At 33.3% G+C, this 24,461-nt stretch overlaps 1 protein-coding gene across 1 annotated transcript in view; it reads left to right on the top strand.

The window, feature by feature from the left end:
* The first annotated feature begins 386 nt into the window (after positions 1 to 386).
* LOC118269784 (neuronal acetylcholine receptor subunit alpha-10) overlaps positions 387 to 24,461 on the top strand; it is a 101,501-nt gene continuing 77,426 nt past the window's right edge. Inside the window, exons 1-2 of the mRNA XM_035585097.2 lie at positions 387 to 576; positions 23,893 to 24,032. Of these exons, the coding sequence (XP_035440990.1) occupies positions 519 to 576; positions 23,893 to 24,032 (198 nt within the window). The 5' untranslated portion in view covers positions 387 to 518. The remainder of the gene's footprint in view (positions 577 to 23,892; positions 24,033 to 24,461) is intronic.

Genomic DNA, 24,461 nt, shown 5'->3' with positions numbered 1-24,461 from the left:
CGTTTATCTTAAATCCAACAACAGAATCTTAACAATGGCGCTTATTAAAAAGACTTTAAAGAATGTTTGTTTTACAAAACCGTTTATTTATCGATAAAAGCATCGGTGGTAAACTCGGTAGCTCCCCACCGTAGCCGTTGTCTCGTAGCCGCGTAGCTCCGTAGCAAGTTTCAGTGCTACGTTTGCCGCGCCCGCTGCCGCTACGCGATGCCGTAGCAAGCCCGCCATACGAACGTAACTTTAACTCGCGTCGTTAATCACATATTTTTATGAACGTTGTAAATATTTTATTACTTAAATATAGTTTCTTTTTCTTAACCTAAAATACAATAAAATAGTACATTACTCAGTAAAATATTTTTTTAAAATAAAATATGTTTCGTAGTTCGTTTGCAGTTATAGTTGTTCGTAGACTGAATGATATATAGTATGATGGGTTTCCATTAAAATTTTTAGTATGAAATAAGTGTGCCAAGTTAAGTTTTTTATATTGAAAACAAAGTACAGTAAGCTACGAGATGCCTCCGTTGTTTGTTCGCTATTTAAAATACGTTGTTGCAACGTTTTTAATAAAAGGTGAGTTTTCGTTTAATTTTTAAAGTGGTACAAAATAAGTGCTAGTGTAGGTTAAAATAAGGATCAATTTTAAAGGGATAAGTATATACTGATTATTTACTAATATTCGGGTTAAAGTCGGTTAAAGTTATTGTTTTTTATAGATTATAGATTAGTCATAAAAATATATAAAGTGCTCAAAATATGCTTTTAATGAATTTCATTGAAAATATACCTAATTGTTTTATTGTTTGTGAATATAGAATCCACAGCAAATATTTTATTTAACCCTAATATGTCGAAACACTGCGTGGTACAAGTTATTAAGCGGTAAAGGTTGCCAAACCTCACTTTTTATATGTTTTTTTACGATATATGGGATTAAGTAGGTTTAAGATACAATATGTTTTTTATTATTAATCCCCTGCAAGAGTAAAAGTGTGTTAATATGTATTTTTTATGAGGAGTTTGACTTCTTTTTGTGTTGTTGCCCGACATGACCGATATTGTAGTTAAGATTTTAAAACTATTTCTTATATGTATGTAAGAACTAATAGTTTTATTAATGTAAGAATATGAAAATGAATTACTTATTATTAATTTGAAAGATGTTTTTTAAATACATAGTATTAGATAGGAGAATCTGAGACCCAGTGTAAAAAATAAAAAATGTAATGTGAATGTAAAGACGATGATTTCTTATAGTTAGAGAAAGAGAGAGTCATTTGTTTTTTAAATTGTACAGTGCTTCAAGGCTTGGTTTGACATAAGCAGAAATGCCTACTAGGAATTTACTCGAGAGAGACGCCATTTTCGATTTACCTTCCAAATGCGTTATCTTTGTTACTTTAATGTAAAAACAGAAACACTTTTAGGAATATATATAGGTATTTAAATTGAGTGGGCTTAAAGCGTAGTATCCCAACTAGCACTTAAGAGTTAAAATAAGCTATATAGAACCTGTATAGAGACTATAGCCGAAGTTAATAGTGTTAATGCAGTCCTGTAGTAGTGAGTTACAGCATTCTCTAACACACTTGTAACCTCAAAAGAGGCCCACGATTTTACAGGCAAGAGTAATATAAAGTGTATAGAATGGTGTTATACTAGCAGCAATGTGCCTGCAATTAAGAGTCGAATATAGTCAATAACATACATAAGAGTGTTATTATGGTTATTTAAAACAGTTAGTTGACACCTTGGGTTATAAAAAGGATTTATAATGCTTTCAGATAAAGCTGTTACTGCTTTATTGATACTTTGTTAACTCCAGTGTATAGTTTTTAGTGTACGACACAAAGAAGAACGTTAAATTTTAATAGGTTAAGTACTTATCCACGTAAAGTTTAGATATCGAAATATTATGGTGTCCATTTTATTAAGTATACCTAAATATAAATTTTATTTAAAATTACGTCTGCGTCTTTTGTGTATTGTGAATTATTCCTGCCCTTGTGAATTTACGGTAAGTGTATACCATATTTCTCATCTCATTTTTCACGCGCCTGGGATTTATCAACTATTTTAAAGAAATGTGACAAAGAATAATAAAAATTGCTTTCAATTTTTTAACCGAACATGATAAAGTATGTGAGATTCGTAAGTATTGAAATGTATTATGAGAGTATCATTCATTTTACCACCTTTAAACTATATATTATTTAGTATTTGGATGATAAATTTTGTATATAAGTACCTATTTGTTTGTAATGTTATGTTTACAAAAAAAATGGCGAGCCCGCTTTAATGTTAAAATACTCTATTAACTCATTTATAGCACTCGTTGCGACACAATATCTGTAGTCAAGAATATTGTGCAGGCTTTGGTAGATATACCAGTGTAACAATACTCTTAGTCAATGAGATTTATTAGAATTAAGACATTATTAGTAGCTATAACGTACAAACCACATTAGGGTTCTTTGACAAATTATTGTAAACCATTTAAATATAAAAGGAATAAGCAGTTTCCAGCTTTACTATGTAGATTGTTATTTATTTAGTAGTTTAATATTTAACTAAGAAATTATGATCGAAAATGCTATGTTGCAAAACATTACTAAACAATCACTCCAACCTTTGACTCAATTACACACTATCAATTTTTTTCTTCTAGTGTCTTCTCTTTTACATCCATTGAAAACAGCTTGAGTTTGTTTGTTGCTTGCAATTAAGAATCTATGTATCGTATTACCGATTTACGAGTACTAGTGTCGCCTTTTTCGACCATATTTTAATTTACATCCACTTAACATACGTTCAAGGAAATTTATTATTTAACTCAGAGAGTTATCATCGAATTCTTTGATTTGTTTTGCAAATACGATCAGATACATGCATGTGTGTGTACCGATTTATTGATTTAATAATTTTTGAAAAATATTAGCGTTTTGCAACTATTTACCAAATATCCTACGTCCGCGCAATTTTCGTAAAAAGCGGTCCAAAGTTTTTGCATCACGTATTAATATATAGATTATTATTCATTTGATGAAATTTTTATTTCAGAATGCCATTTAAAATAATTCAAACGATTGAAGGGAATAAAAAGAAATTATTTACTGTTCCATCGGGATGGGAGATCGATAATATTCTAAGATACCCTAACAAACCTCCATCGAAGTACATTAAAGATGAAAATTCAAAACCTACGCCTGAGTGGGAGATTATGAAATGTACAGTAAAACGCATAAATATTTCAAGCTACGAGGCGGGTGATAAACAAATTTCTGAAATGATGAAATACAGCGATACGGATGAAACCGATGATGATAATCGACTACAGCCACGACGTCCACATTTCAGTTTCCTCAATATGTTGCTCAACGGAACCCTGTTGTGTACAGCTCACTCTTTCTTGAGCAAACCATGTAAAATTATTCATTATATCTTGATTATGTGACAAAGCATGTGTATTTTTTATGAAATCATCGGTATTTCTACCAACAGAACCCTGTCGAATATAGCTTACTTATATAGTGTTCATAACGCCCTACAACAGTTTTTAATAAAACTGGTATGACACCATAACCCTTAAGCAAGGCTAAAAAGAGTTATTAGATACTTTAAATATTTCGTGTTACTACATTCTCCAATAACTCTACCATAGAACCAATTGCTGCACTTATAGTCGATATAGAACCTATACACGTACAAGACACTTCTTTGTGATAAATAAATAACAATAGAAGTTAATAGGTGTCAGTGAACACCGTTGTAAAACTTGAAGTGCTACCGACAGAGTAAAGCTTTAATATTTTAAGAATATTAGTTTCCAATACCACTATTCGGAGTTTTAAAGTTGTTCTGCATCGTTTACTGAAGCTATAGTATCACTGTTGGTGTTAAATTTATTTCTTATCTCTTCTAATAGATTAAAATCTACTACTGAAAGCCTTCTAAGCCTGTAATACCTCTTGAAGTTACTTAATTACCTGTAACCAACGCTTAAATGTTAGTTGGGATGTTATGTAAAAATAATAAAAATTGAATTTGCTTTTTTCATTAGGCCTTCCTGGAAAAGTGGGACTGATTCTGTCCTGTACAATACATATCTATACAATATATATCTCTCAAGAGGACTAGGTGTCAATTGTAATAGTATGCTATATTTGTAGATTCAAGTAGGGATTTGTAGTATGTATCAAAAGTGACATTTATGTAACAGAATTTACTAGAATTTTACGTGTCATAAATTGGCAATCGTGCTTTCGAAAGGCGACTTTGATACAAAATTCGATGCTTTTCGACATATCAACTCACAGTAATCGATGATTCATAAATAGTAAAAGCGTAAAATAGTTCCATTGTCTTAGAAAAATTTTTCTAGATTTTATATTTTTTTATAAATCTCAGTTATACTTTTGGACTTCAATCAGTATTTGCAATAATTATGCTGACTAGCTTATTCTGTACATACTTAACAATGTGACTAATATCATCAATCAATCGAAATGATAACACGAGATTACAGAACCATTATTAAAAAAGTTACACATATATAGAAAATAAAAAAATATATACCTATACACTTATATAGAAACTTATAATAAAAATTCTGATTCATTTTCGAATAGGTACCATTGGCTAACCATGATTTATTCGAAATTTGAGGTTAACTTCAATAATCATTTATTTTCGCTATGGAACAATTTTGCATAAAATAAACATCATTTACCTTCGTCATTATTATGCATATCATCGTGTCATTGTATCGGAAATTATCGTCGTTTATATGACAATCAAGTTGCTGTTGTTGACAAGTAGGGGTTGCTAGGTACATAATATATTATGGTCTATATGATAAATAAGGGTTGTCAGTTACATATGTATGATCAATAGAGTGATCATGTTACATTTTAGAGAGCACTCACACATAAACGGATACCTGTAAGTGAACCTCTTCTATGATAGTCTCGTTGTTTGTAACTAGCTTGAAGTACTAGAACCATAGTAGCTGTTATTGGTTTTACATACGTACATACATAACTTCATGTCTGTCTCTTATGGGGGTAGGCAGAGACAATGGAACGCCAATTTCTACGATTCTTACACACCTCTTTCGCTTCATCAACAGTCATCAGTCTTTTCATGCATGCTCGTCCGTTAAAGGTACTTTTAATTTGGCCCTTCTTTAAGATATTGGATTTAAGATCTCAATTTTGCTAGTAACATAGTATCTAGTATTTTATTGTACTCAATATTAAACACATGGACCACTTATAATGTGAGCGAAAATTGTGTTAAGTTACAAATCAATAAATATCAAAACATTTGTGTTATACACCATTTTTTTAAGTAAATATTCAGTTTTCTAATCATTCTTTTGAAACCACTAGGTATTACAATCTATTTATAACTTCGATATAAAATATTTCCAGACGCATTAAGTAACTTACATAGAAAAGTCAATTAAGATCATCCTACACATTATCTAAAGGTTAGATTAGTATAACAGAGACTTATAAACGTTCTACCTTACAGAATAAGTTATAAAAGTGAGGGAACTCAAGTTGATATCACCTACATTCATTAGATGAATCTCTTGAGAATCTTCTAACAAAGTGCTCTGAACTGCAATAATGTCTTGACTTAATGTGCTAATCAGGAGCCGCATAATGTTATCAATACTCGGATAATGGCAGCATATTATCATTTCTCAAATAAATGAAGCCATTTTTTTTTCGGTCCGTTGTGTTGGTATTTTTAGATTTAGTTACCTTTTGTTGCTTATATTCGGAGCTTATAAATATGCAGTGGCAGACTGTTACTTACTCGTACTTTTGTATTTGACCAATTGGCATCGATTATTCTATGTGCGATCTTTGGATATTTTCGGATATACTTACATGAATATTGTGATTCGCTCTCTCAAGTATAAAACATAATTTTTTATATAATAGGTACGATGTATTTTGTTCAGTTCTGTTTAATCTACAGTTTTATTGCTTGTAGATTGAAGCATTGTTAGCGTGAAATAAGGCTTGCGTTGTGTGATTGAGGTTACCGGAAGCCCATTTAACCCCTTCGTAATCTTCCCGATTCCCTACAATCCTTAAATTCTTAACCTCCAAAAAGCCGGCAATGCACTTGCAACGCCGCTGGTGTTTATTTGTTGCTTTATTGCTTACCATCAGGTGATCCGTCTGCTCGTTTACAGGCTTACACGATAAAAAACATAATTTACCGCGTCTATCTAAAATCTAAAACAAATAACAATTAAGAGTCCAAATTCCAGAAACAAGTGCCATATTAATGTTAAGTTATACGCATATAAATTCAATCTCAAACATACTTAAAATTATTACCTCATCAGTAAGTGTAGGTATATATAAAGATTATCATATTCCAACTTGTAAATAAAACTTATCGAATTCTAAGCCGTTAAGTACACATGGAAATAGGTAATCCGTGTGAAAGTATCTTTAGGAAGTGCCGTGGTGTTTGAAGGAAAGTTCGGAGGCTCATTTACATGGGATCTGGCCCTATCACGATGTGTTACATTAACTCCATGCATATTAAAAGAGCTTTAGCTATTGAATTTTACACTATTAGCACTTTCTATTAGAAGAGGATATTTATTTAGGATGGGTTGACTTATGATTCGATATGGTATTTTAATGGGATTCTGTCGCCTTCTCAAGGACGCGACCCTTCAAGGAATAACCATGCTGAAATTAGTTTCTGGGACTCAGGTTAAATTGTTATACTTGGTTTAATAAATTTGGTTAACGCTTGTTTAGATTTACTTAAATATCCGAATTCAAACTATTATAATAATTCCTCACACGTTTGTGTTTTCTGCGAAGTACACAAATGACGTCTATTTGTTGTTCATAAACCAGATGCGTATCATGTCATGGTTCCGAGAAGTAACGTTAGTTAACAACTCTAATCAGAGGACAAAACTAGATCGTGTTCGGCTCTCTGATTGGCCGGTGCAAATAAACCAAACATTCAGAGCACCGAACGCACTTTCATTTTATTATAGTTCAAACGTAAACTAAACTCGTACTAAAGGCTGAAATCAAATTTAAGTGAAGATGTATAAAAGAGGTCACACAACGTCACATAATACCTGTTTCTGATAGTTTCCCCGCTATGACCACAAATTGAATGGAGTTGTTTTTTTTTAATTTGCTGCCTTGTCTCTCTGCCTACCCCAATTCTAGACAGACGTGTCGGTACGATTTATGACAGTCTATGTTTTATGACGATACGATCAAATATGACGGTTTAGTTTTCAATAAATCAATTTATTTATTGACAAGACTCTTCAAAAATTGCTCTATATGTTGGCAATTGCTCAATTTTAAACGTAATATAAAAGATTTATGAATAGTTCTTGAATCAGAAAATACGTCGACGAAATTGAATATTCTATATAAAATTGTACTTTACTTCAATTTCCGGAAAATTATTGAGTGCCCCACACTCGTATCAGAAGATATTACCAGTACTTACGGCACTTGTAAACATGTGATATGATATTGCCATAATGTTTATGTCAAGGACACAGAAATAACTATGAGTGACAACGGAATGATAGTATATTTTTAGAAATATTGAAGTGCCATTTATTTTCGGCGAAGAGTACCGTATGATATGTACCATTGGGTTATAATTTACAACTTCTATCCCATTTTTGTTTCCGCGAGGATAGGTTATTTTCGCATAGTAAACAATAACCCATATCTTAGTACATTTAATCGTGTAAACAAACAAATAAAATTCCAATTTTTTTTAACATCGCACGGTCATTACGACCCTTCCTAACGCCCCGCACCTGTCATGAAACATTATTTCTTTATTCAGCTACATTGTTAGTATTTTTGTTTGAACAAATCTGACTACCAAAATGAACCCTCGTCATGTCTTCAAATCCTCACAGAGCTTGTCAAAATCCAACCCATCTTACTGTTTTCACTGATCTTACTGTGTTTTACATGCAATATGTTGAATTCTTTAGTATTATTACGCAGTCGTAGTCCTTTTAGCCGCGCGTTCGCAACTGCGACTTCTAAGTTTGGGATCGCGGTTTAGATTTTCAGGTCAGGAAAACTTTAGACTTTTAGATTTTGAAATAATATTAGCTTTTATTTAGAATTTTTAGGTGTAATTACGGCGGTCTACCAAGTGGGCTACCGGGGCTCTGACTCTCAAGGCAAGAGTAGGAACGGGGTGGTTTTTAGTCAGTAAGAGTCTGACACTCCCTCTCGCCTCACCCAACGCGGAAGAAGTCATTGGATGATTATTTTCCCCCCACAAACAAAAAACGTGTACGTACGACAAAAGGTATGCAACCTTTACGGCTTTACCTTACAAGGGAGACATAAGAACTCATAACGTTTATGTATCTGCCGAAAAAGGGGTGTTCCATTTAATATGTGCTCCTCCTGTCACTTTTAAAGGGAATAAAACGAGTGATATTTTATTATTTGATGTTACATTATTACGTACTTGCTTGTTCATCCCTTGTAAAATGAATAAGATTTGCACAACATCAATAAACTAGATTACGACGCTGTCGACGGTGAAAATCTTCACTGTATCTTATTTTATGTGGGGAATGAATGCGAGAGATATATTTCCAGAACATTCTGTATATTCCTTACAAATTGTGAATGTGGACTGTAAGATCTCGGTTTTTATTGAGATCTGTATCGGAGTTTAAGTGTTGAAGTATGTTATAGTAGATTTTATCATTTATGTAAATGTTTTACTGCAGTCGTAGAGTTGTTTATCATTGTCTGCGGTGACCTTACTATGATCCCCAAGTTGCTTGCTGCCTGAATTATAGGAATTTTGCCATCTACCGACTGAAAATTATGATGAAAGTTTTTGAAGAAGTACCTGGTTTTTAGTAATAGAAAAAAAGAGTTTAGTTATTTTGTTAGTACTGCTGTCAGCCTAACGACTTTTCTAGAAAAAGGGCAAGCATTATGTTATGTAATTTGTCCTTGAATTACAATGGCCTCCAAAGTTTAGTTAGCGAGTGAAATTGATTCGAGACATTGAATCAAGTTCTACGATTACCAATCTATTTTCTCACCGACCCTGTGGATACCGTCTGCTGGGACTGTCGGCTTGAAGCCACCATCTTCTATTACATTGTTTTAAATTCTAGTCTTGTTGTGTTGTCTTGATTTTATTATTTCGGATTCCCAATTGGAACGTCTTCGGTACCCTTAATGCTATTTTTAAGTAGACAGATACTCTATAAGAGCCGTTGTGTAAATATGGGTCAATATTAAAGTTTTATAGATTCTTTTGAAATAAATATACTAAACAAATGAAAAGTACATTTAACCGACGAGCATGCATGAGAAGACTGATGACTGTTGATGAAACGAAAGTAGTGTGCAATCACAGCAATTGGCGTTCTATTGTCTCTGCCTACCCCTATGGGAAACAGGCGTGAGTTGTATGTAAATAGACCACGTAATATATTGTGTATCAAAGGTCACTCACATAAAAATAGTGAAGTAAAGATTTTGACAGAACTTTTAAACCTCGTAGGTTAGGCAGAGATGCACATAAATGTATTATCTAATAAATAATCAACTTTTATATTCACTAAAGCTGATAGCAACCACACTTTTTCGTTACGTTTAATGGCTAGCCACTGCATTAATAACCCTGGCTGATGGTATATTAATTGGCCATAAAACCTCATTGGTTCATATTATATCGGCATAAGTTACTATCCTACCGCGTATAAGCGCGCATTCTCGTAACTTCATAACACAGATTACGTAGATTATTGAAGATAATAAAATATTACGCCTTTGTCCCTGCTGGATAGAGTAGAAGTTTATAGTACGTTCATTTTAGGTTAAAAATGATGTTAGCCCTCTTGTTCTTCTCTTTGTATTGCTGGGCTTATTTCGGTTTTTCGAAAATTTCTCAGTAGCACGGAGTTTGGAAATGTACCCGGTATATGGCAATAGGCTCACCTACTATTTACATGGGACTTATAACATAAATTGTGAAAAGTGGGTGTACATTGGACATAAAGTGGTAATCCGTGCCATAATTTGCACCTCTGCCTACCCCTTCGGGGATAAAAGGCGTGACGATCGATATATCTTTTCTTGGCTGTCGTAGCCTAAAGGACTGGAGCCCGTAAAAGACCGGACTAAAAAGACCAGCAATGGTCTCTGTTAATTCTGAAGACTTTAACCCAGCGGTCTCCATATTTCATTTAGGTACATCCTAATTTGTAGAGGAGATTCATAGCTCAATAGTAGACTTTCACAGGCTGTTGATGATGAATTAAACCGACCAGACGTAGTTCCAGGAATAAGACTAAACTTGTTTTGAAAATTTAAAGCTGTATTTATAATACAGAGTTAAATTACAGTTCCTACCCAGTAAATAAGTTTAATACGCTATGAATGGAGTCTGAGTTTCGTTTCTGAATACAATTTTCCATTGAAATTTAATAGACGGTATGGTTAATTTAAATTTGCTTGAAAATTAATATAAATTATGTGGTGAATAATGTAATGTAAATTAATCTAGTTTTAATGAATTGTGTCTTGTGGCTTCTTTCACAAATATTTTGTACCTTTTCTTTTATGAAATAGGCTCGCTTATGCTTCGAGGCATATCTTACCTTTGTATAATTTACAAGTGAGTAATGCCACTTGTATCTTTGAGGACTATTTAAAGGGAAAAGATAAATTTTTGCGAATGAGAATAAATATGTATAAATTACTAGCTGATGCACGCGGTTTCGCTCGCGTGGATTTTTTAAATGATTATTAACCTACGCAATAAAATATACGAAATAAATATTGTGACTATACTACGAACTAAATATTAATATCCCACAGGACCGCGGGTGAAGCTGCTGTGTGAAGCTAGTGGACTAATAATTATCTTATCAGTATAATAGTAATTCTATTAAGTTAAACTTGCAATTAATGTAGCAGTTGATGTTGTATGTTAGGCCTATAGCTGCAAACAAAAATATGTTAAAGGCTATTCCTCCGCTAGTGTCGGTCAGCGTTGTCCGACATGGCGTCTAATGTGTTAATATAACAAAAAATGTGATTTTATACGTTGCTAATATAGCAGTAAATGTTTATAGATATGCCATCCAAAATAACCAAAAAATAAATGCCCACGTTAACCTCAAAATGATAAATTAATTCCGAAAACAAATCGATCATACCATTACGCACCGAGTTCTAACATTTAATAAAATTCGACAACAATATTCAGTGTACCTAGTACCAGTACCTCCCACCGAACGGAACAGCATTAATCAAAAGCGAAAAGCGCTTAAAAACTTTTCAATTCGCCCCTTAAGATATTCGCAGTTGCTAATTGAATTGAGAAATAAACTTGCATCCTTTTGCAAAGCGAAACAGCACTCAAGTACTGTTGTAATACCTCAATGAACGGCTAATTACTGTTGCTTTACCTAAATGTTCGTTTTGTGCAATTAATTTTGTTTTAGTTCTGTTGGGTTCCGGGTACGGTTGTGATAGTGATGTTCTTGTTTGGGTCTTTATTCGATTTTAAATAAAGGTTTTGTAATCATATACATATTCATATTAGTTAGAGATTTATACACATAGACTATTAGTCAGATACTTCTAAAACGATTTATTTAAATATATTGTGACAAATAAATCTACAAATAATAATAATAAGTAATAAATAAATATGTAGGTACAACTTCAAATCAATAAAAACTAAAACTAAGAAAACATTTAAAAAATAAATGTAGGTATGAATAAATTTCTTCTGAATGTATTTTTATTACGAGTCGGTTATACCTAAGGTATTATATGATTAGTTGTTGCAAACTTTTTCTATACGTAAACTACGGAACCCTAAAAAGGCGGTTGATATTTGATATAAGAACGTCACACAAAACTATGTAATATTTTTTAGTTTTTAACAAGAAAAATTTTAATTATAGTCCATTGAAATGTTACAATTTGAGGGCCGAATTATGCATTTTTTAGAGGACGCAATTTTATTTTTTGATCATGTAGGGGGGGTCAATAGAAGCTTAACTTGAAGTTTGTGGGGTCGCCACCCTTGTCCCTCGGCCGCCATCTTGGAAAAAGGGATGGAAACACTTTTTTTGCTATATCTCGGAAACTATGCATCGTAATAAAATTTTTAAAATCATAATTTGTAGAAAATTATTTTGCCTACAAATATGTTTAATAACTTTTTGCCCTAAATTAACAATTAAAGAAGTTATAAGTAAAAAAGTGAATTTTTGTTAATAAAATTTTCTCTTTTGCTCTATAACTTTTTTTTACATTTTATAAATAAATGGCTTCAGACCAATCTTGTAGAATATTTTTCGAGAAAATTTTTTCCCTACAACTGTTTTCAATTTCATTCATTAGAAACTCAGTTACAGCGCTCCGAAGTTAACCGGGTTCGTCAAATTAGTCCAGTCAAATAAGTTTAAATTAGGTAAGAATCTCGGAATGCGAGATTACCAGCTGTAATTTTGTAAATACTTGTATATTGACACCCTAAAACTTGTCTCAAAACCATGGTATATATGGTAGGGTGTAAGCAACTCTTAAAATTCAGGGTCAAAGGTCCCAAAAATCGTTCTTTTGCGGTTTTTTGGAAATAACTCATTTCCTATGGGTTTTTGGTATTTGTATTCATTATCAATATTGTAGAATACAAAATTCTCTACAACTTTTGTCTAATTATTTTTTTTACATAGTGAACCGTTGTCGAGTTAGAGGGCGGAGAACGCACGGTCACTGCATCACATCGGACATTTTTTTTCAGCTAACCTATCCGTGATGGTTGGTTATGGATAGGACATTAAAAAAGACGTTATGGTTTCTAAAACCATTTTTCGTCAAATTCAATTGTTTGAAAGAGAGACGCTTCTAAAGTGGAAAATTGACCGTGCGTTCTCCGCCTTTCAACTCGACAACGGTTCACCATGTAAAAAAAAATTTAGACAAAAGTTGTAGAGAATTTTGTATTCTACAATATTGATAATGAATACAAATACCAAAAACCCATAGGAAATGAGATATTTCAAAAAACCGCAAAAGAACGATTTTTGGGACCTTTGACCCTGAATTTTAAGAGTTGCTTCCACCCTACCATATATACCATGGTTTTGAGACAAGTTTTAGGGTGTCAATATACAAGTATTTACAAAATTACAGCTGATCATCTCGTATTCCGAGATTCTTACCTAATTTAAGCTTATTTGACTGGACTAATTTTACGAACCCGGTTAACTTCGGAGCGCTGTAACTGAGTTTCTAATGAATGAAATTGAAAACAGTTGTAGGGAAAAATTTTTCTCGAAAAATATTCTACAAGATTGGTCTGAAGCCATTTATTTATAAAATTTAAAAAAAAAGTTATAGAGCAAAAGAGAAAATTTTATTAACAAAAAATCACTTTTTTATTTATAACTTCTTTAATTGTTAATTTAGGGCAAAAAGTTATTAAACATATTTGTAGGCAAAATAATTTTCTACAAATTATGATTTTAAAAATTTTATTACGATGCATAGTTTCCGAGATATAGCAAAAAAAGTGTTTCCATCCCTTTTTCCAAGATGGCGGCCGAGGGACAAGGGTGGCGACCCCACAAACTTCAAGTTAAGCTTCTATTGACCCCCCCTACATGATCAAAAAATAAAATTGCGTCCTCTAAAAAATGTAAAGCTCATGTAACATTTCAATGGACTATTATAGAACATCTTAAAACTTATTTTTTTCAATAAATGAAACCTCCTTCTGTGTGTAAACTATCTTCTAAACTAATAGTTCATCATAGCTGTTAGCTGATGGAGTTACGTTCGTGTTTAGATGTGTGCAAACCTAATAGAATAGTTGACTAGTTACGAACTTCTAGCACTTAGTAGACGGACGTCCGTTAATAGTAGGTAACTTATTAAGAACTTGTTAATCTATATTTGAGTGTTTTGTTGATCTCGAGTTCGTGGGAATGTGTCTTAAAGAAGTACTTTGTCAAAATGAATTTCACGAAAGAGGTTAACGATTGAAAAAGCTTTTGGTATGCAGCTCATTTGTAAATATAAATAATTAAAAGTAACCTATAAATATTAAAAGTACAGAAATAATATGTAAATTAAATTACCTATAAATATAAATAAATTAATAATTACCTCCTGTGAACATAAATTCATAAAAAAATGTACTTCAGCTTAATAAAATGCTTGTGACATTTAAACTGCTTATCCGATTTTCATAAAGTACCTACTTTCCTTTTTGCTTTCTTTTAAAAGGCTTTTCGGCTTCTAAATAAAATAACCGTAATTCATTCAAGGGTTGCGATTTAAAAACACACATTAATTTAACCTTATATTACCCCTATATTTGCGTCAAGAGATAAAAAAGTACCACGTAGCGAACACGGAAGATATTTTGTTTGATTGAAAGCGACTGTTTCTTTGAAATATATCTCTCTTACTAAAAAATATTAGTGTGTGCTCCACAAAAGGCTTGGACATAAAAGATAAAAGGCTTCAGAGACTCTTTTATCGGTTAAAAAAACTTGGAAGTTCAAGGCCGAGAGCTAGAACCATTTATTGCACTCAGCCTCGGCCCATGACCTTTAAAACTATTTCTGTGAGATATTGAACTGAACTACAACAGCAATTTAAGCAATGGATCTGAACATTTTTCGAGTTTTTAGTGCAGATCAGTTTAATAGTATCTGTCTTTTGTAATACTGATGAAATAGAAAAAGAGTTGGTAATTAATACGTAGTTAACTTCAATAGATTAATTGGTTTATATGCTTATACAAGATAGAGCGTTATAAGTTTTTATTTCTGAAGTAAAGGAACGAAGGAAGAAATATCGGGAGAGGGTTATTCGTAGAAGAATAGTAATGAAAAGTAGTTGTAGTTTTTGCGTCATAATATAAACTATAATAATTGTCTCCGTTACGGTCAGAATGGGCAAGCCTTTTATATGTTTCTTTTGTTTAAAATAGTGACCTCTACTATTATTGTGCTATGGTTTGTAAGCACAATATAGGAAGTAATTTACGCTATACTATTTGTAGAATATATACTATTCTAGGTTAACAAAAGTTTTTATGAGTTTGAAAATTAAAAGTGTACTATTACTAACATGACCCCCACAGTTTCTGCTACGGATACCTAAACGCAATCAGTAATAGAATTCCGTGTAACATAATAATCATCAGCATCATCATTACCATTATCAGCCGGAAGACGTCCACTGTTGAACAAAAGCCTCCCCCTTAGTCCTCCACCTAGAACGACAAGACACCCTTTCACTATGAGCGACAACATAAACATAATAACATACTTACATACCCAATCAGCAAATAAAAACACGACATTACATAATCTACATTCCTAGTAAATGTAAACATACATATGGTAAATGTGTTTAAATAAATATTTGTATCGTATCCCCTCTTCGTTTCAATCCGTACCTCCGTGAGAAAGATTACTGTGTATCCATGTATCTACAGGTAAAAGAACATCGGGCATTTTTGTATGGGACACTTACCTACGGCGAACAAAAATAAAATTAGGTACGGTGGATAGGCAATTAAATCTAGTTCACAATGGTATAGTTCCCATATCTGTGGGTCGTGGCAATAAGGAGAAATTGGACATTTAAAAAATATTTATAAATGTTTTTGGGCAATAATTGAAGAGGAAAAAGGGAATCAAAAATAATTAAAACAACATATTTTTCTCTCAACTTTTGGCGAAGGACTGCGATGATGATGACGAAGGACTGCGATGTAGTAAGATAAGCTAGCTACCTGCGCGAGCGCAACATATGTATACCAGTTTTAGGACTATGGGCGAGAGTGAGAACGAAACATGCACATCAACTTGACGGATTTAGTCTGATTGGGTTTACAAAAATACCACGGAGTGATATTTTAACTTACTGAGCGGTCGTTTAGTAATTAGGAAAAATAGTCAACTTAAAATATCATTTTCATTTTACTAATTATTTCCATTTTCCCATTATTGTGAATCAAAATAACTACACAATATTAAATATGATTGCAAACACTATCATGTAAAAATGTTTTGGTTTATGTTCGCGACTTTTAAAAAATCGGGTAAAAAACGCCCGATGTCCTTTACTTTTGGAATTTAATATATTCCTATTCGTATGACTAGGCATATTATGGCTTTATTAAAGAAATGTGATATTGCGTCGTTCCCGAGTTTCTGTTCCGTCATTTTCCGAGTTTTCCTCCCGCGCTTGTGTTATTAAGATTTGAGTGATGCTCGAATACAAGTTGCTGAAAAGGTGTTTGTTACTTTTTAGTATGTTTTGATTGTATGTTCATTCGTTTATGATAAAAAACGCTTTAAACAATTGTTGAAAAATGTGAATAATTTGTGGTCCTGCAGTCTTGCGTATCGCATTGTGAAATTGTTGAAGATAGACGTTTGTTAGAAAATAAATAAACACTGGGCTAACTATTCATTAGCAGTTTAGTTTAGACGAAAAAATGTTTTCAAGTTTTCTATTAGTAACTCAAATGCAAGCTGCAATCATAAAATATACGAAATATGACCTAAAAACGCTTTCACATAAAAAAGTGGTTATTGATATGATAAATGAAAAAACCAAGGGAATATGAAATGAGCTCGCAATCGAGAGTTTTGGATGAACTTTCAAGGTAAGGGGCTCTGAGTGAACCAACTTTTATTACTTACCTACCTTCCAAGCCTTTTTATTTTAATTTCATTTCATCGCAAAATAAAAAAGTTTTCTTACATGTCGTCAAGTTATTTGATTTGTAAAAAATAAACATGGACTATGTTACTTAAGTGGTTTAAATAATTCCGAGAAAGAGATCTCGGGTCGGGGAAAATATTGTTAAGTGTTAAAATGTTTTAATTCTTTAATAATAGCAATCCTGTCCGATGTCTGGGGCTGCTGCTTGGTGTGTCCTTCTTGAGTAGGTTGAGGTTCTTATCGCATGGTATTCATAAATTACTTTGAACTAGTAAAATTAAATTGTCATTCAGTTCGAACCTAGTCCTACTTTCATACATAAATGGAGTAATGTTATGCGTGTTCATCAAACAAAAATTTTGTTCCACTGATTGCTGAGAGATTTTTTATATTTTTCCTCGAATCCCTTTGTGCGAATAGTTAATTGAATATTAATTCAGCGCTTGCGATTTTAATTAAATTCCCAGACTGCCAATATTATTGAAAATAAAACTAACGAGCCAAATGTAATTGTTACTGCTTTGTTTTATGTACGACTGTGAGTTCGGCTGATGGCTGTGTGATTTGGCTTGAATGGTAACATATTGGTAATTTTATAAAAGAGTATAGGGAACAGAGAGTAAAGTTCCCTTAGAAAAGGAGGATCCTCTGACTGCATGCCCGGCGGGCTTTCTGTCCTACTGTTATTCGTTGGGATTTTCTATCTATATTTATTCGCATGTAAATTTTGTATGTACGATGTACAATTTACGACGTCATCCGTTGATTTGATCATCGATCGGCTATTTGCGACTTCTGTCACATGTCATGTGTCGTCACAGGAGTATTCCAGCGAGTTGTTATTTGAGAATCATCTAGAAATAATAGTTTCTATTTAAAACTATTAGCGTGTCATTCCATATGTCTTAATTACGATTATTTCAGTTACCCCTTAGTGCCTAGATAAGATTTTCTTTAACAAAAAAAAAAATGCTCTATCTTCCACCAACTACAAATCAATTATCACAGTAAAAGCGTCATCAGTCCACTATGTCCTCAAGAGTTCCTTAACCTACTTCAGATTCTATTTTAATCAATAGCATTGACTTTAAAATCTAAATTCGTCGACTTTCTGAGATAAGAATTCACAGGCTATTCAGATCAGAGGATAATAATTTACACTAATTGAGTTATTTAGTAACAAGCAAATTGATTGCTTAACGCGTAGGCGATAAGAGCCTTTGTTCGATTTATTCAAAGAAAGCCACCTAGTTCATTAAGGCGAGAATTTTCCATTTATTCCAGATTCTGAATGTGTGAATAAGATGGCTATCGAAGTAGGTGGGAATACTGGGAATGTTTGATTGCAATCGGATTTAAATTGAATTCTAATCAGTTTTGTGTTATTGACAAAATTAATATTTGAATGCTTTAAATTATTGCGTCTATGTAGACACATTCGTTCAAATACCAGGCGCATCACCTCTATATTATTAAAATTGATTATTACGTTATTAATTTTAATAATGGTATTTTAGAACCAATACAACCTTCGAACGTTGTTTGATCCTTCATTGTTGAAAACAAGAAAAGAGCAAATTCCTTTTAAAAGGTTGGAAACGCACTTGTGCCTCCACTGGTGTTGCACGTGTCCATGGGTTGCGCTGATGGCTTATCATCAGGTGATCCGTTCGCCCATTTGCCTCATATTCTAGTGTCTGATCTGTTCTGATAGCTGTAGGTACACTTACAAGATAAATATAAATTAATATATCTGCGATACTAAACTTTCTTAATATAGCTAGTAGTGGTAAATTCTATCTAGATGTTCGTAGCGCACTCACATAAACCTTCGAAACTGAACCATGAAACATGTATGACTATGCAATATTTTTAATCTATACCACATCTGTCTTCGATTGCTACTGCACGAGCCCTAAAATGCAACCCACTACTTTCATTTAAAATAAATTAAACTAGAAAACTGGGTTTATGAGAGGACACATAAGAAAAAGGAAGGAAGCAGTAAAATGTTTAATATTCTTACATTTAATTTCGTGTCTGCGCTTAATTGGTTTGTTTGCAGTTAAGTGAAGGCTAAAGATGTTACTTTTATAATTATGTGGTAAATGTGGCGGGGTACTTTTAATGGCAATGTAATATGCAACATTTTAGACGCTACTGTTTTACATTTTACAGATATTAAGGGTTGATGATGACAAAAAGTAATGATGTGTAGCTTAGGTTGACCTGTTTGTCTATTAGGCCCTAATATTGATTATTATAAAATATAGACTTATTAAAAACGTTTAATATAAAAAAATATATATTTATGTATTACTTTTTAAAAGTACTTTTATACAACGTGTAACAAAATACCCATATACATCAAGAAGCCCTGAAGAATACAGGTTGAATAGAATCTCTACACAAAGTTTCAGCTTAAAATACGTTTGAAAAAAAATTAGTACCAAATATTTGCAACACTACAGGGATCACTCGCTAATATTACGAAACATTTCTTCTGTCAATCTGATCGCCTAGTACCTGTCTATCTAATTTTGATTCGCGCGCCGGCCCGATTTGAAAAATTCATAACTTGGTACCATGAAAACATGAGTTTAAAAAACCCTTCCCGTATCGTTTGTTATGTTATCTAGAAACCGTGGACTTGATATGTATACCCCCATTTTGTTACACGTTGTATATTGGTAAAAAATTAAATTGGAAGATTATATGTAGATTTAATTACTGAACATCGTGCACACTTACCTAACATTTAACTTAATGAAACAATAATCAAGCTATTTTTCATAGATCCCTTTTTAAGTAACATACTATACTCGAGCTCTAAGAAGCATGACGTCACATGGAGCGTAGGATGCAATTCAATTGATCACAATGTCGGCTTACCAGCTTATATTTTCATTACGCGGGTTTCCTCATAGACTGGAGATAGTTAACAAACATGCTACAATGTTATTATTTTTTTACATTGTAGAATGCGAGCTACTTTAGTAATATTTATGAAATGCATTTTCAAAGGCTATTTAGATTCACAATGTTTTTGTGAATAGATACCGTAATCGTAGTGTTTCCCCGGTAACCAAGGTAAGTGGAACCGGTGAGAGATTTCGCGGGGTGTTCCATAGGGTTCGGTTTTGGGGCTGCTCTTGTGGAACGTCGGTTACGACTGGTTGCTGCGCATCAACTTTCCGAACGGTGACATTGTAGAGGCGGGCGAAGACATTGGAAGATTTTGCTCCGTTAACAAAATATAAGACCATAGTTTTTAGCATCTACCATATATAAATGATTGTAAGAATCGAGTATTCCACGTCTCTTTAATCTCTCCTAATCCACAAACTTTTCCACTGTAGTCCTAGCTCAAGAACTCCTATAACCTAGATTATAATTACAAGGAAACATTGTAGAACAGCAATTAAATGTTGTTATTAAGCCTTGTAGGTTTGCACAGGGATAATATAATTAATTCGAATGGGTGAACATGCCGCGTTTAATGTCCTGTTCAGCGTAAAATGTGCAATAAATCACTCGGCAAACACTTTAGAAGTGTGAACGGGATCTTAATGGCCACAGCATTAATAGATCTGCATAACGTTAATCAAACTGAAACTATTTGGAGCGTTTGCAATTAGCCCCTTTTCTAAACTTAGGAATACTGATCTCTTACAACTACTGAGTACCTAGTACCTCCTGTGTTTCGTGAACTATTTTTGGGTCTAGTAATTTAGAAATACCTAGTAGAGTGATGTCTGGATTTCTAATTCTAGACTAGAATGTAATTATTTATTACTGCGGCAGGTTTAAAAACCTTTAACTTCTAGTTGTACTGTTAATTTACAAATACAATATTGACTATTTACAAATATACAAAATATATTTTTGTTACGAAATAAAACTGTTTACCTACTTATGCAGGCACAAGCATTACAACTTCTTATGCTTGATCATATCAATAGGGAAGTGTTTTATGTTTTCCTTGAAGGTGTTATTTTTTATGGTATATCCATCCAGTGTAACATGATCTTTATGTTTCATAAAATAGAATATGTTATGACTTACTCAACCTGTGCACTGATAAAATCATACAGCGATCACCATCTGTCTACCGAACGTATCGAGTACGTCATTTTGTTGTTGGAACCTTTTGTTGTGCCACGTAAATCAACCATAGAGGTCGGATATAAGAGCTTTATCGACGGATAATATAATGTTTACGCTCCTTTGCTTGCAGGAAAAACAAAGTTCCTACCTGTTACTCATAAAAGGTGTTTCGATACCGGCGAAACTTTCACGATAACAACCTATTTGTTGGTACTTCATCACCATAGCTTTGTTTCAAACTTGGTCCTTTGGTACATGAAGATTAATTGTTGACAATACACATTTTTTTTCTTCTTATACGAGTAGCTTCATAAATCAATAGCTGAGAGTGGGGCAAGTTTATGCAAACACTACACGAACAGATGGTCTGAATTATTCTGTAACTTTCATCTCGTGTACACAGATATGAAGCGGGGAATGTTATTATATGGAGTGACGTATTTCCACGTCTGAAATGTGGTTTGCAAACGTATGTGAGCCCTAACAAGTGGGTTTCAAGTTGAACCAAACATCCCCTCGGTGGATTAAAATCTTTGTAAATATTGCCGGTGACATTCTTGTGTGCACGACCGCACAATGGAGTGTCAATTGAACTGGACCCGAGGACCGTGCGCGGAGAATTTATAAAATCCGTACCGGTGCTCCAATCGTATGACATGTTAGTTGAGAGCCATCTGAATGTTTATTTTGTATACTATTTGTGGAGTCAATATTTTAATTAATTTCTTGCACTCTGAAGGGCATATTATTTTTTTCAGAACGTGTTCTGGATATGTTATTGACCACGTACTTAATAGGGAGGAACATAGGTATACGTTTTCCTTACCTTTTCAGATTGTGTGTAAATGGAAAGGGTTACATGTAATGTAGTAACATTAGAATTTAAAGAGATCAATAATAATGCATTATCCAGTTATATGGTTAACAGATCTGCCAAATTACTCGTAGAAAATCAGCATACAGTTCTTATATGACGTTATCTTCATTCGGTGTAATAATTCATCCGGATTCCATCACCGCGGGACAATTAGCAGCTGCGCTTGAGGTCCAAGTGAAAATTAAGCGCTGCGAGCGCTTTATGGCCTGGAACGATACAGCGATGTATTGCTGTGGACAACATTTTATTTCGCTGTAAACACGTGCAACTTTACATTCATGTTTCGAGGTTTACTGGGTATAAAATGAGTTTTAATGTTATTTAGTTCAGTTACAATTGTTCGGTTTACTGGAGTTTTATAATAGTGTTATTTGGCTATTGTTTTACTTTATTATGGTTGTTAAATATTTCGTGGGTGGACACGAGGAAATGATGAACAGAGTTTGTGATTCATATAAGTTAAAAAGAGAGAGAGAGAGAGAGAGAGAGAGAGAGAGAGAGAAAGAGAGAGAGAGAGAGATAAAGAGAGAAAGAGAATTAGTTGTACAAGAGTAGTAGCATTTAGCAAAAAACTATTTTAGTAGAACAAGTTAAATTTTAAGGTATCTGATGAAAGTTAAAAGGTCAAATACAGTTCATAATTACATAATGTCAAGATCTTGCCTTCTGAAAGTGAATTATCCGTCTTGTCTTGAGAGACGGAAGCTGTTGGTCAAACATTTAAAGTTTGACGTTCAATGTCAGAGAAGTAGAAACTTTGTAATTGAAAACTTAAGTGAGGGGTTTATCATGAAAGATTCGTCAAGTAAATTTTTGTTTTACCTCGAGACGTTGAATGGTAATGAAACTATAAAAGATTTGGCACTTAAATTGTGTTTTTGGGACCTTTAAAAGATATTTGTTTGAGAAAAAAAATACGCCTATAACTTAGGTACCAAAAAGTTTGCTAAGGTAAAATATGCCAAACAATTCCGTACTATGGCCGTGAAAATTGTAATAAAAATTATACTTTATTTATCCACGATTTTAACACACACTTTTTTCAGTAGGTAGTCAGAACTTGTGTTGGCTATACCGCCAGTCAGTCCAAAATACGAGTATGAGTAAAAAATCCTTTTCTAAATTATTCCAAAGTTTTCTTTTAAAATGTCGGACTAAAAGAAACCCTTTACATTTTTCGTACCCTTATTTCTTTGATAATATTACTATGCAAATGATTGTTCCTCGTTAAAACATAATTTTATGCTACATTTTTATTTTGAACTGACGGCTTAGAAATATTTGCTAAAGGGGCAAGTGCTAAGCATTATGTCAGGTTAAATTCGCAGATTGAGCACTTTTTCAGGAACTTTGGGCTCCTGGAATTGATTGATTACATCGAATAGTACCTATTTAAATTCGTAATGAATGATGTTTTTTTAGTCGATGATTTCTCTTTCCTATGGGCTTCTGTAAAATAGGTGCATAGAAACTTGATACTTATGTTTTACTCAGCATTCAGAAATATTTTACATAATAAAAGTGGATTTCAGTGGCCACTCAGTATTCACACATTAGCTTAGCAAAATGATAGGAGAAAAGAAATTTGTGGCGATTTACTTCCCCTTTTTTACTCGTCTTGTGGTCGGCGGCCTATTTTAGAGCGTAATGTGCTTTCGAGTGCAGCTTTGTTGTAAGCCAGCTTTGAACATACGAGGTTTTAAGTGTCATTCTGATTCTGCTTTAACAAGAGCTGTCTTTGGAGTCTTTTTTGAAACACATATGCTTAGTTCATTATGATTATGGTCAGAATGACACTTAAAAACTCGCTTTGCTTTAACAAGAGTTGTTTTTACGTTTTTACCACAAATAATTATGAATAGATGTTCATTAAAACACAAGCTGTAGTTAGGAAAATTGGCAAAAACGTTTTCGAAAAACAATATGTTACTTTTTTATCGCCCAAGTTTCGGGAAAGAGTTTTCATTATAAAAACCTAGTCTTTCTCAACCATGTGAGGTAATTAACCCGCCAGGCCATTAGTCAGTCTGGACCTCCTTTTTTCTAAATTAGGTACCAAAACAAAAAGTACCTAGCCAAAGCAGCTGTTTAAAGTTGTGTTCGTAAATGTGTTCATTTTGTTCTCAGGTGCAGTGTGTTGCGATGAAGAGTATAGGCTGGTGCGTCACCTCATGACGAGGTACGATGCCTCCGTCAGACCCGTGGAGAACTCCTCACAACCCCTCCTCGTCACGTTTGGAGTGTCACTGCATCATATTATAGATGTGGTTCGTATAATTTTACTTTTTTCCTATTAACGTATTATCTACTTAGGCTAAGGCCACGCTATGTTTTTTTTTCCTTGAGTGGTTGACCGCTTTTACCGCCAAATCGCTCGAGGCGTGCATTACGGTTATAAACACTGAAACAACACGAGGTGTTTTAATCTTTAGTCTTACAACAAAGGTGTCATAAAAATAGCCTTGTGTAGGTATGTAAGAGGAATAATAGCGGCAGCATCGAGTAATGTAACCTCTAAGATGTGCATAGTGAGAAGGTGACCTAATCTAGACTGATAAACAAAATTCGGAGGAGTCTCTGTTTATAATATTATAAAATAATCGCTTATTACTACAAACATATAACTGCAGAACATGTATCACATATGCACCTCTGCCTTTTTATCAAGTACCTTGGCTTAATATTCTAAAAATCTT

This window comes from Spodoptera frugiperda, chromosome 15 (genome assembly GCF_023101765.2).
Source record: "Spodoptera frugiperda isolate SF20-4 chromosome 15, AGI-APGP_CSIRO_Sfru_2.0, whole genome shotgun sequence".
NCBI lineage: Eukaryota > Metazoa > Arthropoda > Insecta > Lepidoptera > Noctuidae > Spodoptera > Spodoptera frugiperda.
This window is presented reverse-complemented; position numbering and strand designations above follow the sequence as displayed.